Below are 22,580 nucleotides of genomic sequence, written 5' to 3' on the forward strand. Positions count from 1 at the left end.
AATGAGTTATTTCTCAACAGTAAAATGCTGTTGCATAACCACTACTTTCATTGGCCAGCGACATAACATTATACTTTAGCTCGCTTCAGAGTCAGGAAAAGATAATATCTCCAGGAAGTGCATGAAGACCTGGCCCCCTATTAAAACATCCTGCGGATGAGTTCTGGTCAGCTCATAGGTGAATTTAAAAGGTTCACGTTTCAAATTAAGTGCTTGCAACCCAAACCAACACTTACAGTATATGCACACACTTTCATACACACTAATGCATTTTGTTCCAATAAACATTTATTGTACCACTGATGTCATTTTTCATCCAGAGTATTTCAACACTATACAGCAACATCTACATGTTTCCTAGATTTGTGCTATAGCCTGTAAAACAAGTGTATAATGGTAATTTTGCACTTTTACATATGCTAGTTGACTGTATTCACCTCCACTGAGAGCTGAACAGGATGAACCAGTTCTTATGAAACAACAGCAAATACCCAACGACTGATTGAGGTGTGAAGACATTATATGCATGAGGCCAGACATGTAGGCTAGTGTATTTAACAGATACTGTATGCATCTAGCATACACAGATTACAATGCTGGTCCCTCTTTTACACTTGAAACTACACTTGATCAAATATGCTAAAATGGCAACTAAGGGCAGTTTTAATGACTTGACTCAAGTGGTCTTTTCCTATAAGAATTATGAATAAATGATTCACTTTCACTCTCAGCACCTCCTTAATGAGGCGCAAATGATTTTCAAAAATGTGTAGGCTATGTATTGCATCATGACCTTTGAGCAAAGAAATCACATTTGGAATGACATGAATTAATGAAGTTTCATTTTTGAGTAAACATACCATCTAAGGCTATACTGTTTAAACATATAGGACATTTCAAGCATATTTGACTTTTTTTGCTTGCAAATATATATTTTGACTCATCAGACTGAACTCTATAGACTGTAGAGCCAAACCCTATTGGTTTACATCTGTTTAGTTACAGTAAGTAGCATACTCTCCAGTGCTAAAAGCTGTTACCCAGGTGGATTGGGTAACAAGCTCCTCTGAGATAAACAAAAAGATGTAGTCACTGCAACACAAGTAATAAAACAAGATATCTCTCCCATTCCTTTCTTTTCCTGCATCAGTGTGAGAGTGTATGTGTGCGTGGTAATCGTCCTGTATTTAAGGCATATGCCGTAGACTAGGCTATGTACAGTACCACCTAGACCACGAATAACAAACTCTTAAATGTTTAATTCATGAACATAGCCATTCGAGGAAGGCTTTAAAACCAAGCTCTGCCTGCCGGTCGCTCCCGCCTCACAGCGAGCAGTACAAATCAGTTTTTACAAATGCAACAACGTGATTGTTTTTCATGAGTCCAACATCCAGCCATGTCTGCGTGACAGAAGACGTGATCAATAAGGGAAGTTGTCTTTTCACTGTTGTTGTATTCTTAACCTTGGACCTCATTCTTGAAACACAAAATGACCTATGAATTTCATAACCTATATAGCAGGGTTATTCAAATCTTGCCCTGGAGGGCCAATGGGATGGAGAGTTTGGCTCCAACCCTAGTCAAACACACCTGAGCATGCTAATCAATGTTTTTGGGATCATTGGAAAATCACAGGCAGGTGACTTTGATCAGGATTGGAGCCAAACTCTGCACCGCATTGGCCCTCCAGGGCAAGATTTGAATAACCCTGCTATATAGGCTACATACTGTTTTTATGCAGTCTATGATTTATCCTTTTCTGAAGTTGGCAACTGTAGCCACGCCCCCAACAACTCGAGAATGACATTAAAGCAACTATGACCTGCATTTGAGCTGGCTTTCTTTTCCTCTTTTTATGTATGTATGTGTATGTATTTATTTATTGGTGTGTAAGACTATTAAAAAGACATGCAAAACACATAAGCCAGATTCAATAGGAAATATAAAATTAAAATATTAAAATTCATTTTCAGTTGACAAAATCCTTAAAGCTAACTGTTAGTCCCTCACTGACTAACATTTCGCTTTATTTCTACCTTTATTTTCGTTATAAAAAGTTCAGATGCTTGGTTAACCAAAACATTTCTAAATGTCTGCTATTCCTTAAACATAATCAAAAATTAATTTTTAAAGTTGCATGTACTATAAAATCACAAATGACCCACTGGCAATCAGTCATGCGTTTTTTGTTGTATTGTCATCATGATTTCAGCTGTAGTTGCAGCTACGCGCTTTGCGTGCTAAGAGGTCGCGAGCATGACTCATCAAAAACACTTCAAGGCTTATAAAAGGATCGTCGCGCGAACTTCTGCGCACTGCACTTCAGGAGCAGCTCGCGCACTGTCTGAAACACAGCTTTCACGACCTACTTTATTCTACACGAGTAAGTACCTTATGCACTTTTAATTACGTATGATCGTGCATTAGATCTACATTATGTCGGATGTGTTGCTTGCAAATAATTGTATCGCGCTGCAGTATAACAAATGATTGACGGCGTCGTTGCCCTCAACAATGTGTCTGAAGAAGATATTCATAGAGCTAAGCCCGCATTACATAATGTGCAGCTGTTTAAATAGATCTGCTGGAATCCATTCAACGCCTGCATAGCCAAACTGAACGATACGTTTTAAAACTGCAATATGTGTTATTCATATTTCTAAGGTTTTGCATGACCGTCCTTGCATGACTATTTTAAAGTAGGCTACATTATTGTATGTGCATGAATGAAAGTGTTATGTAATGCTTAATTGCTCACGCATGCAGAAGAAGACGGGGCAGTCTAGTAAACAAAGTAGGCCTATGTAGCTAACGTTAGCGTCCAAATCTGCAGTTAATCGCTGCAATACTTTCCCCTGATTACTTCCTTTTAGGGCTGATTTCATGTTTTCTGGAAATCCTCTTAACTCTTTTCCTGTTTTACTCGGTTTATTTATTTATCTTCTATTGTTTTTGTTTTTTTGCAGTGGCTCCCTACACACTCACGTACTTTCCAGTCAAAGGTTTGTATGAAAGTCTGATTCTGTAATCTTGTCACATGATGCGTGTAACCTCTCAGAAAAGTCTGGAGCGTTTTCGGGAAGTGGTTCAGTTAAGCAGTATTATGTAATGGAGCTGCAAACAAAAGAGGTGCAAGTTGCATGCAATGCGAGCCATATGCAACAAAGAAGGCTTCTATTTAAGTAATTGATTGAATTTGCATGCAACTTTAACAAGATTTTAAATTATTATTTGCATATTTTATAATACAGATTTCCAGCTAATAGTAAACTTGTATTCTAAGAACGTTTTGCAAAGTTATTTCAGAATTATTTCATAATGCATACACACAAAAACCTCCAGTTTAAAAAAAAAAAAAAAAAAAAAAAAAAAAAATGTAGCAGTTTTATTTTTTCCATTTTATAATTTACCAAATTTCGTGGGATCATTACATTTGAATGCTATTTGGACATTCCGAAACAAGTTTTAATATTTAAACAAAAAAAAAAAAAAAAGTCAGATGAATGTCAAACTAAAATGTTTCAAATATAAAATGTTTCATGAGCAACATAAATGGTTTTTGTGCTAATGTTTTAAGAACATTATTATAGACCAGATAACTTTGCACAAATGTTCTAGTAACATTACTGTAAGAACTTTAACAATTGTTCTGAGAACATTCCTTTGTTCGCTGGGTTAGTATTTACAATATATCTATAGTATGGTTATTTTAGTAAAACAATGAATGCACAATACTTTCTCTGTTCAGAGAATAAAAAGTTGAATATTCTTCACTCCACTGCTAATCTTTGGCAGCCTGCATGTTCTCTCATGCTAGCCAGCTTTTGGTTGTCCAATCAAAATGTGGCATTTGTCTGAAGGCATTTGCCCTAGATTGGGAGGAACGGCAGTTAACTTCAGCCCACACACAGTGGGGGAAAAGGGAAGGGCATTTGAAATTTTTTTCGTTGGCCGTGTTTGCAGACTTGAGCGTCACGGTGTCTAATATCTTTGCATGGGATCACACACTTAGAAGATTGTAGACTGCTGATAACCCCATGTCATGTGCATCTCACAGGCAGATGTGGTGCCTTGAAGATGATGCTGGCGGACAATGACCAGCAGCTGAAGGAGAATATGGTGTCCATAGAGGAGTGGATGAAGGGTGATATGAAAGGCAGCTGTGTGAGTTAGATTTTTTTTTTTTTTTTTTTTTTTTTATTTTATTTTATATGTTCTTTGTTTGTTTTATTTTAGTTTAAGTTTTATTTCTTTAATATGATTGTTTATTTTATTTTTTTTATTTGTTTGGTTGGTTTAATTTTTTTGATGGTGACCTGGTCCTGTATCAGTCCAATGCTATGTTAAGGCATTTGGGTCGCAAACATGGTAACAATCACTATTTTAATGCATTGGCATAAATCATACTTAAGTTTGTTGTATAATGACCACCTGCTCCATGAAATCAGTCCCAATGTTGGGAGAAGAAGTTTTTATTATTTTTCAAGTCAGTGGGACCAGATTGTTCATTCCATTTCCAAATAGGCCATTCAAGGATGACCCACAAGTTTTTAATATTAGAAGAATCACCAACATGTCCTTTATCCCTGAAACATGTTGTGACTCTGTGAAAAACACTAACATTTTGGAAGAGATTTTAATCTTCATTTTTAACTTAAATTTTGTGAAATAATTGTATAGTTTTTAGCAAAAAAAATATACTTTTTTTTTTTTTTTTTTTTAATAAAGTTTAAAAGTATAAAGAATAAGTTACAAAATTACATTTTATATAATTCATTCAAATACAATACAAATGTATACAAATTTATTATCTTCTACCCATTTTTAAGATTTCGATAAATTATGAAGAAATATTTATATACATTTAAGGAAAACGGTCATTTTATAATTTATATTTTAAACATTCTGAGATAATAACTGAATGCCACTTGCTTAAATATGCAATGTAATGGTAAGCAATATAGAGTATATACAGAACTGTAAAAAATTTTTTATTTGTTTTTTTTTTTTTTAAACACATTCAGGTGCATATGGAAAAAATGACTGTGAGGCTTCTCTTATTGACATGATGAATGATGCAGTTGAAGATCTTCGCCTAAAATACATAAAGCTGATCTACCAGGAATATGTAAGTACTGATGTGACTAAATCTAGTCTGAATCTGTTCCTATTTTCTTAATTCATATTGTTTCCTTTTTATTCCATATCCATTTATTGCCATTTTAGAGCAAATGCATGGTAAACATCAAGTTTTTTTTTTTGCATCCCTTATCTGTAGGAGACTGGTAAGGAAGCATACTGCAAAGATCTGCCCAACCACCTCAAACCATTTGAATCTGTTCTGTCCAAAAGCAAATCTGGATTCCTAGTTGGTGATCAGGTGAGAAATCCGGAACAAACACCAGAAGAGTAACGGATGTCATTTAGTACATGCTTAATTCTGACTGACATCCATGTTTCAAATCTCCTCACAGATCTCATTTGCTGACTACAACCTGTTCGACCTTCTGCTGAATCATAAAGTCCTTTGCTCTGCCTCTCTGGACTCCTTCCCAACTCTCAAGAGCTATGTGGATAAGATTGCTGCCCGGCCCAAAATCAAAGCCCTCCTGGAGTGTGAAAACTTCAAGAAGCTTCCCATCAATGGCAATGGCAAGCAGTAATTCAGTAGAACATTCTCAAACAATGGCACTTGCTGTTAAAAGGCCTTAACTGGTGCTCTGTGATTAGCAAAATATCTTTGTATGAATATCTATTTTCTGTGTTTAACTGTTTTTGATAGTTGTTGCTAACTGAAATCCATGTATCAATTATTATGAACAATAAAAAAAGTAAACATCCAGAATGGTTTCAGTGCTGCTTTAAAGAATAACTCTATACCTATATATGAAACATGTTTTAAATTGCATTAAATAAGTTTTTAATCATTTTAAAGTTTAATATTTTAGTAACTTTCCAAAAATGACTTGCGACTCTATGCTGCCTTTATTTACATTAGATTGGTTAGCGTGAACATTCAAATTATACTTATTAAAAAAGATGTAGGTAAAATGAAGAGCATTTGTTAATCTGAGTCTGAGTAATTCATTACTAAACTTGAATTATATTTTATATAAATTCATTCCCTTTGGCTTTTTTACTTATTCATTTTCCCTATTAGTTTTAGTAATTTGATTTTTAAAAAAAAATGTATTGCAATATGTAATATATTTTACTTTTATATACAATAAACTTATAATTAAAATCCAATATATTTGCAATGTATAATATTGGTATTTTGTGTGTAAAAATATTATGGGAATGAGTTTGAATATAAATACATTTAAAACGTGTGTGTGTGTGTGTGTATATATATATATATATATATATATATATATATATATTATACACATACACATATACACAGGCCATTTTATTACACTTTGCTAGTACCAGGTTGGACCCCCATTTGCTTAATTCTTCGTGGCATAGATTCAACAAGGTGTTGGAAACATTCCTCAGAGATTTTGGTCCATATTGACATGATGGCATCACACAGTTGCTGTAGATCCATGATGCGAATCTCCCGTTCCACCACATCCCAAAGCTGCTCTATTGGTTTGAGATCTGGTCACTGTGGAGGCCATTTGAGTAAAGTGAACTCATTGTCATGTTCGAGAAACCAGTCTGAGATGATTTGAGCTTTGTGACATGGAGCATTATCCTGTTGGAAGTAGCCATCAGAAGATGGGTACACTGTAGTCATAAAGAGATGGACATGGTCAGCAACAATACTCAGGTAGTCTGTGATGTTTAAACAATGCTCAATTGGTACTAAGGGGCCCAAAGTGTGCAAAAAAAAAATCCCACAGACCATTACTACACCACCACCACTAGCCTGAACCGTTGAGACAAGGCAGGATAGATCCATGCTTTCATGTTCTTTAAGCCAAATTCTGACCCTTCCTTCTGAATGTCAAGCAGAAATTGAGACCCATCAGACTAGACAACATTTTCCCAATCTTCTATTGTCCAATTTTGGTGAGCCTGTGCGAACTGTAGCCTCTTTTTCCAGTTCTTAGCTGACAGGAGCAGCACCCGGTGTGATCTTCTGCTGCTGTAGCACATCTGCTTCAGGGTTCGACGTGTTGTGTGTTCAGAGATGGTATTCTGCATACCTTGGTTGTAACGTGTGGTTATTTGAGTTACTGTTGCCTTTCTATCATCTCTAACCAGTCTGCCCATTCTCCTCTGACCTTTGACATCAACAAGGCATTTTCGTCCACACAACTGCCTCTCGCTGGATATTTTCTCTTTTTCGGACCATTCTCTGTAAACCCTAGTGATAGTTGTGCATGAAAATCCCAGTAGATCAGCAGATTTTGATATATTTAGACCAGCCAGTCTGGCACCAACAACCATTCCACGTTCAAAGTCACTTAAATCCCCTTTCTTCCCCATTCTGATGCTCGGTTTGAACTTCAGCAAGTCGTCTTCACATCTAGATGCCTAAATGTATTAAGTTGCTGACATGTGATTGGCTTATTAGCAATTTGTATAAAGTGGCCTATGAGTGTGTGTGTACACACACACACACAAAATATATATATATATATAATGTAAATTATATAAATTATATTACAAATGTAATTTTTGAGTGTGTGTTTTAATGAAAATAATGGGGAAAATGAATAATAAAAGTTAATAAAAAATAAATAATAAATGAAATGAAAAAACAATGAATTAATTTAAAATTAATTTAATTTGATTTAGAATTAATAATATGAGCATACACGTAGTATAATTACTATAAAGTGTGTGTGTGCGTGTGTATTAATACATGTATAATATTAGATTTATGTATCGATTAGATTACATTGTTTTATAATATTGCACTTTTGTTTTCACCATTATGTCCTGTTTCTGTTCTACTCGACTGTGACAGGCTTTTATTTTGAAACCGTTCAGGATCAGACGTGTCTGCCTTCACTCCACTGTCAGCTCAGTTCTCCATCTGCACAGTTATCTAGGTGTAGTTTCTATATATGTCTTCTGTTGAAGAAATTTCCAACCCTGTGGCGGAGAATTTGGAGGAGGACGGAGTAGAAGAGGAGAACACTGTAGAGGAGGCGGAGATGGAATATGAGGAGCCTGTTAAAGGAGGTTATATCTTCTACCGGTGAGTTTAGCAGCTAGCCTAGCATGATTACTGTGAATGAGTGTGTGTGCGGCTAATCACTTCAATAAGAGATAGTTATTTAATCTTCTCCTCATTATGTGGGACATCTGCTTATAATAACTTTTAGATGACATCTGGCTCGTACATACAAGCAATCCACTTCAGTGTGCAGGCAGCTGTATTAGCTTTGGTTTATGAGTGATTCACATGAACGGAATCCTGAGCGTATTCAAGACGTGAATTCAAAATGCCTTAAAAACTTGAGTAAGTTTAAGCTAATAGGATAATCCTTGGTTAACCCTCTATAATCACTACAGATGTGTTTTGGTGTTAGCTCTCTGAATGAATCACGTGAGCTGAATCAATGCGTCAAAATGATTCATATGAACCGAATCAAGAGAATTGAACAGGATGTAAACAATCTGTGTAGAGCAGTACTAAAGGAGTCTTTTCATCCCAATTTAACACTAGATTAGATATTTTCGTATGGCAGTTTTCATATACGGAGTTGTTCACATCTAAAAACGTAATCTTGGGCTAAAGGAGTCTTTTAAATCCTGATCAGGACTCTAAAAGTCTGTTTAATCCCAAATTAACAGGTGCCACTATACAGAAGGTGTTTTCTGAGGGTAATTTTTCACCATTTATTCATTGACTCATGCATTCTAAGAGGTTGAAGAAAATTGAGCCTAAAGTAATATGCCCAAAAAGCTTTTTATAGATGCTATCAACCATTTTCCAGTCGATTCAAATGAACTGAATAAGACTGTCAGAAGTCTTTACGAATTAAGAGATTCATATGAACCTTTTTCTTTATTGATTCATTCGGTTGACTCAATGCTTAAATGTCATCATGTCATCTTGAATGATATCAAATTCAAGAGATGCATATGAACTAAATCACTTGTTTGAGCACTGGAAATTTGGCTTCATTAATTCAAAAGAGGTTAATTTTATGAAGTCTTGGTGAAATGCCTGGACTATTTAACTAGCAATTCTATAATTTAATGTGCTTGTTTTTCTATTTTAGGGACAGAAAAGAGTGGGCCGATCTAGAACCTGTTCCTCAAGATGATGGACCAAACACTGTCGGAAATATAGCTTATTCAGAGAAATGTAAGTGTCTTTTATTCAATAAAGCTTGAACCAACAACAGTTCTTTTTTAGTATCACACATTATCATCGTCTCAGACCATTGATTTCTCAGTTCTTTCATGTCTCTCGTATCACTCCACAACTCATATCCATTGCCCTGTTTCATGCTCATTTATTTACGTATCATGCAAGTAACGGGATAATGTATAGTCAGCAGTTATTATCACAAAAGAAACCAATTCAGTGCGATACAAGACTCAATCATGCTGCCAGGGTTTGTTTTACTCGCTGTGTGTTATCAGTTCATTTAAGACAAACACTTTTCATCTGCAGTCACAGACGTGTTTGACATGTTCAGAGCGCTCCTGAAGAACGATGAGAAGAGTGAGAGAGCGTTTGCACTGACCGCTGAAGCTATCGAACTCAATGCTGCAAATTACACAGTATGGTGAGATAACGGATATTTAAATTATCATATAAATGTGAATATGTTAGGTCCTGATTAATTTTATTGGCAAACCTAATGCACTACCATTCAAAAGTTTGGGTTTGGTAAGTTTATTTAAATATTTTATGCTTAACAAGGCTGCATCTATTTGATCAAAAATACATTAAAAAAAAAAAAAAAGCTTATTATATTATTACGATTCAAAATGACGGTTTTCTATATTAATACATTTTAAGAAGTAATTAATTCCTATGATGCAAAGCTGAATTTTCAGCATCATTACTCCAGTCTTCAGTGTCACATGATCCTTCAGAAATCATTTTAATATGCTGAAGAGTTCTTTGATGAATAGTAAGTTTAAAAACAACATTTATTTGAAATAGAAAACTTTGTAACATTATAAATGTCTTTACTGTCACCTTTGATCAGATTTAATGCATCCTATTAATTTATTTCCAAAACAAACATTTGAGTTCTAGTGTACATAACACATACGCCAAGTCTGCAGTGGCTACAGATTTAAAAATCAGCAAGCCTTCTGGTTGCTTTGGTCTGCAAAAAGCTACAAAGTCAGTGCAAGTCACTTGCATCCTACATTAAAGTGAGGTGTTTAATGTCTGTAGGCACTACAGGAGAGTTTTACTGCAGGCTCTAGATAAAGACCTGAGAGAAGAGATGAAGTATATCACAGCCATCATTGAGGATCAGCCCAAGAACTACCAAGTCTGGTAAGTCTACCTCCACCTCTTGGTACAAATAAGTGTGAAGTTTGAGTAAAAGTCATGCGTTCCTTAGCAAACATCACTAATAATAATAAGCATTATAAATGTTTGATGTTTAGAAGTTTGTCATTTACATTAGTTTTGCAGCGTGTCCAAAATCTGTCATATTTTACTTGCACACTGTAAAAATGATTTTTCAAAGTTTCTTTGTAATTATTTGTGAAATGTACTACCTATTTCTATGTGAAAGTAGTTTTTATAGCAGGTGTATTATAGTTAACTAAAATTAAATCAGAATTAGCTTTATTTGTAAAAAAGGAATTTGTTGTAGATTTGTTAAAAAAAATTTTTTATTTAAAATAAAATAAATGTTAAATGAAATATAATAAAATGCAATAAACTTTTTTATTTCAGGTAGTTGCCATTTCTGATTAGGTCAGCTTGATGTACTAAAATAACTATAACTAAAACGGATATAAAAATTAATAAAACCTATATAGACATATCCCCCCCACACACACACACATACACACACACACAAAAAAAAAGAAAAGAAAATTAAAAATGGAAAATTTAAGAAGAAAAACTAATCCAAGTATTAATAAAAAAAACTGTAAATGCATCTCAGTGATACTAAAACAACAAAGCCATTTTTTAAGTACATACAAATCAAGCCCTGTTATTATTATTGATTATTAAGCAATTTGTGTAAATCCTGCAGGCATCACAGGCGGGATGGTGGTGGACGTGGCTGAACGACCCGTCTGAAGAGCTTGCAGTTCGTAGCAGAAATTCTTAGTCAAGATGCCAAGAACTACCACGCATGGCAGCACAGACAGTGGGTCATGCAGGTACAGATCCAGATCCAGTGTGGTGTGTAACCATTTGCTGGTCTGCATGCGTGTTCACGGTCCGTCTCTGTGTGTCCCAGGAGTATAAACTGTGGGATGGAGAGCTGGAGTATGTTGGAGGAACTATTAGAGGAGGACGTGGAGAAATAACTCTGCCTGGAATCAGAGACACTTTGTCATAAGTCACACCAGTGGATACTCCGACTCTGCCATCCTCGAAAGAGAAGTGCAGTGAGTCTCATTCATTACCAAAACAGAGCCTTTTTGCTCTAAAAAGCTTTGCAAATATACAAATGATCACATGAAGTTATAAAAATTGGCCTTGATTTAAAGTTTTCTTTTGGTTATTCTTTCTTTTAACTGTTATGTTATGTTTCTCAGGCTTTCAAAGTTTTGGTTTATGCATTTGAGTGATTATTCAGGTACTGCATCTAAAAAATTACAATAATGAAATTTTATTGGTACTTTTTTTTTTTATTTAAGATTATGATTTTTTTTTCAATTATGAGAACAAAAAGTCTTAATTGCAAGATATAAACTAATAATTGCAAGATAGAAAATCAGAATCCTGATACTTTTTCTCCCTCACAATTCCAAGTTTACTTTACATCTCGCAATTCTATTATTATTATTATTATTTTTTTGTGTGTCATGGAAAAAAAATAAAAAAGGTAATTGCAACTTTTTATCTCACAATTCTGACTTTTTTTCCTTTGCAAGTGCAGATTTCTATTTCAAAATTCAGAGTTTTTTCTCAGAATTGCAAGTTTTTGTTATAGTGCAATTCTGAATTCATATTGATTAATTGAAAGAAAAAAAATCATCTGAATTGCTAGGAAATTGCAGATTTGTATTTGAGATTTGAGATTAGATAGAAAATCATTTTGAGATAAAAATTGCAATTACATTTTTATTCATGGAAACAGGCTATAATAATAGTTCCTAGTTCTATAAACGTGCCTTTCAATAACATGATATACAATTTACATTTACAGAATATAAAATATTACTAGAGAGTCACAAGTGCTGCTCATATGAATTACTTAAAGCTGCTGTCTCTGAAGAACACGCTAGCGTGGTTGCTTGTGTGTGTAACAAGACATCCAACATGTAAATGTTCATCTGGTTCCACCTGCTTTAAAGACAAACTTCTGTAGAATCTACATATTAAGATTATTATTTGATTACTGAAAAGCACCGAATATGGCAATTAAAACCATGCAGTGCGCTTTCGTTTCCCTTTTCTTCGTCTTTCGCTCATAGGTACACCCTGAAACAAATAAAGAAAGCTCCTCACAACGAGAGCGCTTGGAACGTATTTAAATGGATGGGTGGGTTGCAAACAGATATAAACATCCTGTAATGCAACCCAATTTTCTTCTGTGGATTGTACTTTCAAACATAAGACCAGCAGATGGCAGATGCTCACCACAGAACACACAAACACAGTTTTCATTGAAGAGCCTGACTGAATGTTTATGACTATATACTAGCAAAAACAAAACATGGATCATTAACAAGTGTTTTACCATTATTGTTGCTCATGCTTGGAAATAAATGTACATGTATGATATTTGCATGAATTAAACATATATATTGTGATTTGTCTCAAAGCATCTGTTCTGTGACTCAGGATCCTACAGGATGGTGGGTTGTCCTCATACCCTGGACTGCTGGAACAGGTGACAGAGCTTCAGGACACATGCAGTTCTCCATATCTCACCGCCTTCCTGGTCGACCTCTACGAAGATGCTCTGGAGACCAACAGCTCCAGCTACGACCAGCAAGAGACACTCAACAAGGCTTTGGAGGTGAGCTGTGAGTTTGTACATAGAGGAATCAGTAGCCATGTTTATATGAAGATCGGTTTTTTTGTATTAAGATACGTATTAAAGAAATAATTCAGCCAAAAAGGAAAATTTGCTGAGAATGTACTTACCCTCAGGTCATTGAATATGTAGATTAGTTTATTTCTTTGTGGGAACATATTTGGAAAAATGTAGCATTACATCACTTGCTCCCCAATGAGCAAGTGATGCAGTGAATGGGTGCCGTCAGAATGACGAGTCCAAACACAGCTGATGTAAAAACATCGCACATAATCCACAAGCACTCAATCCACACGACTCCAGTGTTAATGTCTTGTGAAACAAAAAGTGTTTGTAAGAAGCGAATCCATCAAGACGTTTTTAACTTAATGTAATTGGCGTTTTCATAATGATGTTTTTAATTTATAATAGATATTGCTTCCTCCAGTGAAAAAGTCTTAGAGAAATAAAAAAGAGAAATATGCACAGTTTATGTTTACGAGTTTACAAGTGAAAAATGTCCATAATACAGTAGTTCTAAAGGAATATGTGAGTGCTGAGGAAACAGGGGATGAATTTTCACTGGCAGGACACATTACTTATGGATTATAGACATTGTTAATTTTTATGGCTGGAAGCAATGGCTTGAAGTTAAAACGTCTTTATGGTTTTTTTTTTTACTAAAGTGGTGCTTTTTTTCTTTTCAAGATTTTTGTGTATAATTGATAGACTGGAGTGGTGTGGATTACTTGTGGGTTATTGTTTTATCAAGAAACTGTTTGGACTCTCATTCTGAACGGCACCCATTCACTACAGAGGATCCATTGGTGAGCAAGTGATGCAATGCTACATTTTCCACAAATCTGTTCTCTGAGGAAACAACTCATATCTGCCTTGGATTGCCTGAACGTGAGTACATCTTCATTTTTGGGTGAACAGTTCCTGTAAGGTTTTTTTTTTTTTTTTTTTTTTTTTTTTTTTTTTTTTTGTAAAAACGGACACAGGAAAGGTCTTTCAAAAAGTTTGAATATATACCAAGCTAATCAAAATTTCCCAAATACGAACTATGCACACATTGAAACACTCTGTGTACTCACCTGTATACAGTCATATGGCAGTTGTGTTAAATAATGCAGTTTACTTCATGCATACATCAGAGTAATGACCAAGGATTGATATTAATTTGCATGGTAAACCATCGTTTCAGTTTTGTATGAATAACCGCACTGATATTGATTTGCATGCAAACAGTTTATGTTTTGTATGAATTGCTATAAATAGCTGCCTTTAAGGTAAATATAAGCATCATGCAATCATCAAAGCATTTATGACTTTAGAAAAATTTTCATAATGTTTTAATGTGATTAATTAATGTGAAAAATGTGAATATTTTTGTGAAATTTGTGATGGGTTAGGATCAATTTATGAGAGTGTTTTTTTTTTAAAACTTGCATCATAAAATTATTTTCATTAGCTCGTATCACATGTGAAAGTGTTCTCTGTAAAGATACGTGGTTTAAGCCTTTGGTCTAGTGATTATGTTTCATCTCTTTTAGCTTGTAGGTACACTTACAGATATCTATATTTCACAGAATCTGATGAATATTTCACAGTTTGGTGGTTTGTACAAAAATAGACATCATTCCAAACCAGGTAATTAGAGATTTTTTTTGAATTCTGTCTTTAGCTGAAAGCGCTTTGTCTTTAAAATATTAACACAACTTTAATAGATGTTAATTAATAATTGATCTGTGGTTCCATACCAATAAACAAAATGAATATAAAATATTACATGGCTTCCTTTGTACATCACAGAGCTTGGTTCCACCATAAAGGGAGGAAAATCAGGACAGAGAAAGTATTATTTGTCTCTTGAGTCTTTCCCTGTGACAGGCCTTGTGTTTTCCTCTGCACATCTGCGGATGTGACAGGTTAAATGTGTTGTTGCTGTGGGTTGCACATCTGTGGGATGTTGTGATCTGTGTTGAGAATGGTTGAAATGAGATTTGTATTGCTGGGTTCAACCTTTCATGCTGTGACTCACCCCGCAATGAAGTTTCATGAAAAGCGTCCATGATGATGATGATGGTTGTGTGAGTAGAGGGTTGGTGTGGCGCTCGGTCGATATTCGGTGGGTAAATTGCAGAAGTTGAGCGCTGGGCATAACCCTGCAAATTGTGGGTGATATGTGTAGTAAAGTAACTTGCGTTCCAACTGCTAATTCAGCTGCAGTGGAGGTTGGTTGGTATAACCCCATGACATTTTTTTAAAAAATCGTGAGTATTGTTTGGTTAATGGTTTAAGCTTTAGTCTGAAGTAAGAAAAAAAATATTAAATTTTTTCAACCTTTCTGTTCTAGTGGTTGTGAGCAGAGCTGTTTTTCTTTTTGTAACCTTAATTAAAAAGTAATGGATTGGTTGGCAGTTGTATTTTCAAACTGAAGTGCTACTAATATAACTCATTGTCTGCTCCCTAGACTTTCACATTAAGAGACCACATTGGCGTCTTGTGTTCTCTTCTATTTATTCCTTAAATTTTCTTTTTTTTTTTTTTTTAATGTGTCTTTAATATAGTGTTATTTAAAATGTCTTTTTTTTATGTTTTTTGTTTAAGTTTTTTCTTTTTTGTTCTCTTATGGTTTCTATGAATTTCATCTGGAACCCTTAGAAACAGTTCTAAAATGGTTCTTGGGGGTTTCTACTGTGGGAAAACTTACAATTCTCGAAGGCCTCTAGGAGAGGATTCTGCTCGTTCTCCCTATGCTTCTAGAGAATTCCTCAGCAGGTCGAGCTGGGAGGACCTTTCAGTAAGGCTGTGAAGTGCAGAATACTGATGAGCACAAGAACCAGGTGAAAATAAGCAAGTGTGTTTCCTTTCGTATAAGGGTACCTGAACTGTGCTTTACTGCTGCTCAGAGGGAGACGTGCCGTCTCACTACTTGTATTGCAGGAGCACTCTTTAATGGGACGGAAAATGTCGAGCGGCTGCATTTAGACATTTCACTCCCTGTTGTTTTACACTGTCTGCTGAATTATGTACAGTGTTCGCTAAGTGTCTCGGAGTTTATCATAAAGCAGTTTCCATTTCTCCCCCAAATCATCTCTGCTGTCTCCATGATGCAAAAGAGCAGACGTGGTTGTTCTCCAACCTTTCACACTGTTTGTTTTTTAGCTTTGTAATTACTGACTGAGGAAAAAGGACACCATTCGAAGAGGGACATACTGGAATTACGTGTCTCGTGTTCTCTCCAGAACACGTATGGCTCAGGTGACCCAGTAGTTGCACTTCCTCCTCTGACCCGCCTCCTCCCTCATCATCCAGCAGCCCCCGGACACGGGAGCCCAGTGCCCCCTGAGGAGTAAGCGCACGAGGAGTGGAGACATGCTTGGAGCAAGAAGAAATTCTGAGACATGATAGACTCTTTATCTTTGTATGAGTGCTTGGGTGTGCACAACCAGGCTTTAACAGCAGTGCTTGTAAGTCAAAGAACGGCGTAAAAATCTAAGTAGCCATATGCTTAAACACGCTGAGATTGAACTGTACAATGAATGAAATGGACTGTGGGAGTTTGGCAGTTAATCATACCACTCATTCTTATGTTTTAGACTACCATCTAAGTTTTCAGATGTTTAAAGTGTCATTTATCAAAGCGAATACATAACCGACATGCTTCAGGTGTAGTCAGAAGCTTCTCTTGCCAAAGCATCTTCTGGTCTGAATTACCAAACTCTGCTCAGACTGTGACTGTACACATTTTTTTTTTTTTTTGTATGTTCAGAAATAATAATGGTTAATGCTAAAGCTGATTGACTTTTATTTTCTTTGTCTTACATTTCCTAGTTGATATAAGATCTGAAAGTGACTTGTTACAAGAAGACTTACAATACAAGTAATATTGCCTTAAGTGCTTGATTTTTTTTTTTTTTTTAGTAAGGTTTCAGATTTTAATGCCATTTTTAGCAGATACTTAACCAAACATTATACTTAATCTTTTTGGAAAAGAATTATGAACATGCTTGGCTGAACAACAATTTACTTTTGTATGTACACTACTGTTAAAAAAGTTTGGGGTAAGTTTTTTTTTTTGTTGTTTTTTTTTTTTTATATATTAATACTTTTATTCAGCAAGGATGCATTAAATTGATCAAAAGTGGCGGTAAAGACGATAATGATTTTTGTTTACAAAAATAATTATATTTATATAAACTATATATTCTATATAGGGAAGCCTGACAAAAAAGTATCAGTTTCCACAAAAATATTAAGCAGCACATGTATCAAAACTGCATATTAGAATGATTTCTTAAAAAGATCATGTGACACTGAAGACTCGCGTAATAATGCTGAAATCTCAGATTTGATCACAGGAATACATTTCACTTGATAAATGTATTCTAAAGATTAATAAATCAATTGTAACAATATTTCACAAATATAATTTTGTTACTGCTGTTTTTAAGTTCCAAAGTAGAAATGGCAGACCTGTGGTAGAGCGATACAATTAGTGTTATTTGACGATCGCGATTTGTAGAACATATCCGAAGTCATTTGCTTTTAACCCAATAGTTCATCAGTTTTCGATGTATTCTGTGGGTAGACAAACACCCGGGTCGATGGAAACCACGCAACCATTGTTAATTGCTGTGGCAAATTCTCTCTAGTGAGCGCGAGTTTAGATGCTTTTTGCATGTAAACCACTCAATGTCTGTTTATTGTTTTTTGACTTCACAAGACTGCGAGAAGACACCTGACCATGTCTAAAACCTGTTTTGAGTCGAGCAAGATGTATGACCCAAACCAACACAAAAACCAAAACATTTAGTTCATTGACCATTTTAAAACACTCATCGTCGTTAAGAGCCACTTATGTAAGCCCATTTCACCATGAAAAAAAAAATTAAGTGTGACTTTTTATCTCGACAATTCCAGACGATTTCTCGCAAATTCTGAGAAAAAATTGTCAGGAATCTGCAGAGTTTATTCACGTTATCCCAATCTCGCAGGAAAAGAAGTAATTGAGAGAGATAAAAGTCATAATTCCTTTTTCTTATTCTGTGGGGAGACACACAAACGTGCAAGATGTAAACTTAGAATTTGAATTAAAAAAAAAAAAAAAAATTGAAAAATCAAGCATTGCACAAAGCGTTATGATTGGGAAACTTGGAAGGTGCAGAAGCGAAAAAATCCAACAGCCCACAGCCAGGCTTGTTTATTCTGTGGCAGAAACAGGCTGCGAGGCTGTAGCTCATTGCTTGCTGTGCTGGCAGGTGGAACAGGTATGAAAAAGTCTCTCCTCTATAGCTTCCACAAGTGAAAGTATTGCTACTTCATTATACTTACAGCTACTGTTTGCTATTATACGAAATGTGATTCGCAAGTTTGTTACAGCGCCACAGGCTGGATTCACCTCTAACTGCAGCAGACATATGCTATAGTCAGAGACCGGGGTCAAAGGCAGGACGGCTTCTCCCTAAAGTCCAAAGGGGGTAAAGATCCTTGTTCAAGGCCATCATCCGCAGATGAGCCCCATGGCAAGGATATGAAGTGTTGATGGTGCAGAAGGCCCTGGCAATGAGACCTTCCCCACAGTCGGCATTAAGAACATTACAGTATTGAGCATAATCGGAGAAAGAAATAGAACAAAGTCAGAATTGAGCACATCATACTGAAAAGTCCACGTTTTTACAGAAATGCTATAGTGGCGGGAGTTTAAGCACAAATCGCGATGCGTGTAGATGTTTCATTTCCGAAAGTGACTGTGCACTGATCTGTCACAAAAACAGAAAAATTGCAGGGCCAACATATTTTACTGCCCAAATTTGGAAATTAAGAGCAGACCGAAGTCGGTCGTTGTACGTGATGGTGCTTCGACAAGAGCTCTGGAGCTGTAATTAGATGCCCTTATAGTGTGCGCAAAGAGGATGTATCTCATTCAAGCATTTCAGATGCAGAAGGCCTTGCACGAACAAAGAGAAAAGCAAACAACATGAAAACTGATCCAAATACCAGAAAGAGCTGCAGAACTACAGGGCAGGAAAACGACGCCAGTGTATAGGAGCGCACCAAAAGGTAACCTCGTTGTGTTTGAAACTTGCTGCATCTTCACTCCGGCAGGACAACTTAAAAGGACCAATGAAGTTGAGATGCAGCTGGATGGTTTCTGGAGTTTCGACAAGGAGTCAGAGGAGGTTGAAGACGGTGATGGCGATCAACCCAAGTGACAGTGACCGGTGCTTGTGAGTTACGGGCAGATTTGTGGCCACTGGGGAAGTGTTATGGCCGCTGTAAAGCGCTATAGGTTGTTCTGTCTGTTTCGATTCTGTTTTTATTTTCCTTTTTCGGTAGCCCTTTGAATCGCATTTAGAACAGTCGATTTTTAAAGTAACACTAATAATTTTGTTTTATTGTTTACTTTTTGATGAGCATCTATAAGGCAGATACAGGGTGAGAGCGGGTATATATGCCTATTTCTTTACACTGCCAGCTATTTAGTCGGAAATTAGTATGCCACAAACAGTTTGACATGCCACTTTGTTGTCATGATTGGACAGCATTAACCTTGCGATGTTTAGATGGCTAAAAAAAGGAGTTGCCGTGTTTAACTCACCACCAAGATTCTTTTTGAGCTTGTTTTTGTATAATTGACATTCTTTAGGGAACTGCCGCATAAAAGATAAGTCCAGCTCTTAAAACGTCCAGTGAAGTCATGATGTGTGGGATATATACGTAGGGTAGATGACTCTTGAGACCCCCTCCACAGCAACTTCCCTTCCCCCCTGGCCTTCGTCTTTCCTTGTCAGAAACTGCAGAAAGACACAAAGTAATTGCAATAGGAAATTAATAAAATGAAAGCAGCATTAACATTACAGTGAGTGTTCCATGCTTATTTTAACCAAACATACGATTTAATAGCCTTTTGGTAGCGCCTAAATCCCAGGAGAGTAAACCACGTAACTAATACATTTTAGTATATTTTTAAATGCTAACTAAAACCACTATCCCCCTGTTTTTTTAAGTGCCTTACCCATTTCACCGACATGTGCTATCGATGGCTAATCATGTTTGTAAACGACACAATCCAAATAATAGTCCAATCCCCGTTGATAATCCAATAAAATTAAACCTCCCATAAAGCCCCCATTAATACATTTTTATTTTTTAATCCTACGTCCAAGGTTCAAAACCCAATGTTCCATAGAACAACCTAAACAAGTACTTTAAGTAATTTTTTACGTTAATACTAAATATATAGGTCTCAAAGCATGCCCACCTTTGACAAATTTAGGTCCACGTCCCATCCCATACTTTTTTTCCTTTTCCCCAAAGAATAATAGGGCCAGTATGGGGCCAATTTACAATCACCCCATGGCTTTCTGAAGTTTTTAAGCAGAGAAAAAATGAAACAGATTTTGTAGCTTCCCCAAACCACTCCCAGCAGAGCACTTAGTGTGGTCCCACTTTTTTTGTGGTCAGATTCAGTAATAAAACAGGCCCAAGCCATTTAAAGCCAGATGAAAACCTTGGTTGAAACAAGGCCCCAACTGGGATTGGAAAATGAGAGCTAAAAACATAATCACCCTTTGTGAGTTCCCCCCACACGGCCCCCCCCCCACTTTATCAAGAACACCAAGACCATGGCCCCGCCACACCGTCACGCGGGAACAGAGCTTGAGGCTGGACGTGGAAAAGGCGTACGCAGCGACATTAAAATCCAACTGATGTTTCCCATCCTGAGCCCTGATTCGAGAACCCCCAGTTGGTTTTTGTGTGTATCCCCGTAATACGCACCACCGTTTCCAAGGACGTAGTAGAATTTCCCCATCGAAGGATTTTGCAAGTTACGACGCCCATTGAGACCAGGAAATTGTTTTCCTACAGTCATTTGGTGTCTAGGTGCGACCAACAATGTGTTTTGCGGCGGTGAACATTTTCTCCCATTGGTCCTGTTTCAAAACCTTTTCACCATCCCGGCCCAATAGGGACCTTGGCAACAGAAAACCGAAAGCCCATCTGGAATGGTAGTAGCAACAGAAAGTGGAGACCCATATCCCTCAGGCAAGCCTTTTAACAAAGGAAATGTTTCGCCACAGCGAAATTACGAGCCAGGATACTGGGGATCCTACTTAAAAATAGAAGGGCCAGAAGACCTCAAATTTCAGAGGGATGTGGTCTGGAGAGAAAATGCCTTGGTTTGCTGTTTTTTCCCGTGGTAAATAACCATCCATCCAGTAATATTAACGGCACCCCCCCTGTTGGCCAAGACCCTCCCACTACTTCGACAACCATACAAGTGATTGCCAAGGAGTCAGAACAGCCTCCATCACCTTCCCCTGCTGCCCCCCAAGAACAAGGTCGGTGGTTGCGGTGAATACCGCCAGGCACCCTTTCATAAATACCTTTTTGGACTTTTTTTTTGTTTTGTTTGGGGGGGGGGGGCTTTATATCTACAGTACAATTTTCCTCCACCATGTTTTTGTTTTTGTGCTTATGGCAACCCAAGGCAGCTATATGATTTTTATTTGTCCTCCTCAAGCTAATCTTTGATACTTAATGGAGATGATGGTTGCTAGGTGACACTGGGGTAAAAGTTGCTTCATGAGGCGTTCATCATAAAGCCATGTCTGTGTGTGCATGGATGAGATCTCAAGTATCGAATGCAGCTGTTGGTGGGCAGGTTAACTTTATCTGTTGTCGAGCTCAGGGAGAGAATACTAAAAGAACATAAAGCCCCACTCATCCGAGACGGAGATGAATAACAGTTTGAAATTGGAGGGTGGGAGGCCGCACTGTTGTTGGTCTGTTATGAATGTGTTTTATGATGGAGCTGTGAACGTTCACGCAATACCTTTGGATGTACGTCAGGAGCATCATGTTACACTTGCATCTTGAAGGGATAGTTCAGCCAAAAATGAAAAATATGTCTTTGTTTACACTCCTTCACATCATTCCAAAACTGTATGGTTTTCTTTCTCTCGTGGAACAGTAAAGAAGGTAAGAAATGTTTTTGTCAAAGCAATGGAACTCAAAGGGCTCCAAAGTTATTGGATTTCCAGTGTTCTTCAAAATATTTAGTTTTGTGCTCTGCAGAAGAAAGCAAGTCATAATGGTTTGGAACCACATGAGGGTGAATGTTTTAAGAGGGTTTTAATTTTTTGGTTGGAATATGCTTGTATGTAGGGTTCTTGTATTGGTTTTAATTGTGTTTACACATTCAAAAAAGTTCTTGATGTTACATTTTAGGTTCTGCAGATCACTGTTTTAGTTTTCAATTTATTTATTTATTTTTAAAGTGCACCAGTGTATGATGCTTTTCTCAAGAAGTCTCTTTTGACAGTACCTTATAGAAAATGTTTTGAGAAATGTCTTTTCTTTTTTTTTTTTAAATGTTTTGATTCCATACAAAGTAAAATCAATGGGGCTCCAGTGTTGTTTGATTCCCAACATTCATCAAAATATATTCTTTTGTCTTCTGCAGAAGGCAGAGATTCATACATG

At 36.4% G+C, this 22,580-nt stretch overlaps 2 protein-coding genes and 1 pseudogene across 2 annotated transcripts in view; 2 read left to right on the forward strand and 1 right to left on the reverse strand.

Annotated features, from left to right (window-relative positions):
• LOC122133921 (SH2 domain-containing protein 4A-like) overlaps positions 1-22,580 on the reverse strand; it is a 956,524-nt gene that overhangs the window by 202,668 nt on the left and 731,276 nt on the right. The window lies entirely within an intron of this gene.
• LOC109090487 (glutathione S-transferase P) lies at positions 2,240-6,252 on the forward strand. The gene is made up of 7 exons (XM_042770687.1): positions 2,240-2,386; positions 2,970-3,005; positions 4,061-4,166; positions 4,286-4,371; positions 5,028-5,131; positions 5,282-5,383; positions 5,478-6,252. The coding sequence occupies exons 1-7, from the start codon at positions 2,260-2,262 to the stop codon at positions 5,664-5,666; spliced, it is 750 nt and encodes a 249-aa protein (XP_042626621.1). The 5' UTR covers positions 2,240-2,259; the 3' UTR covers positions 5,667-6,252.
• Positions 8,007-14,747, forward strand: LOC122147570 (annotated as a pseudogene).

The sequence above is a fragment of the Cyprinus carpio genome, chromosome A14 (assembly GCF_018340385.1).
Source record: "Cyprinus carpio isolate SPL01 chromosome A14, ASM1834038v1, whole genome shotgun sequence".
NCBI classification, from domain to species: domain Eukaryota; kingdom Metazoa; phylum Chordata; class Actinopteri; order Cypriniformes; family Cyprinidae; genus Cyprinus; species Cyprinus carpio.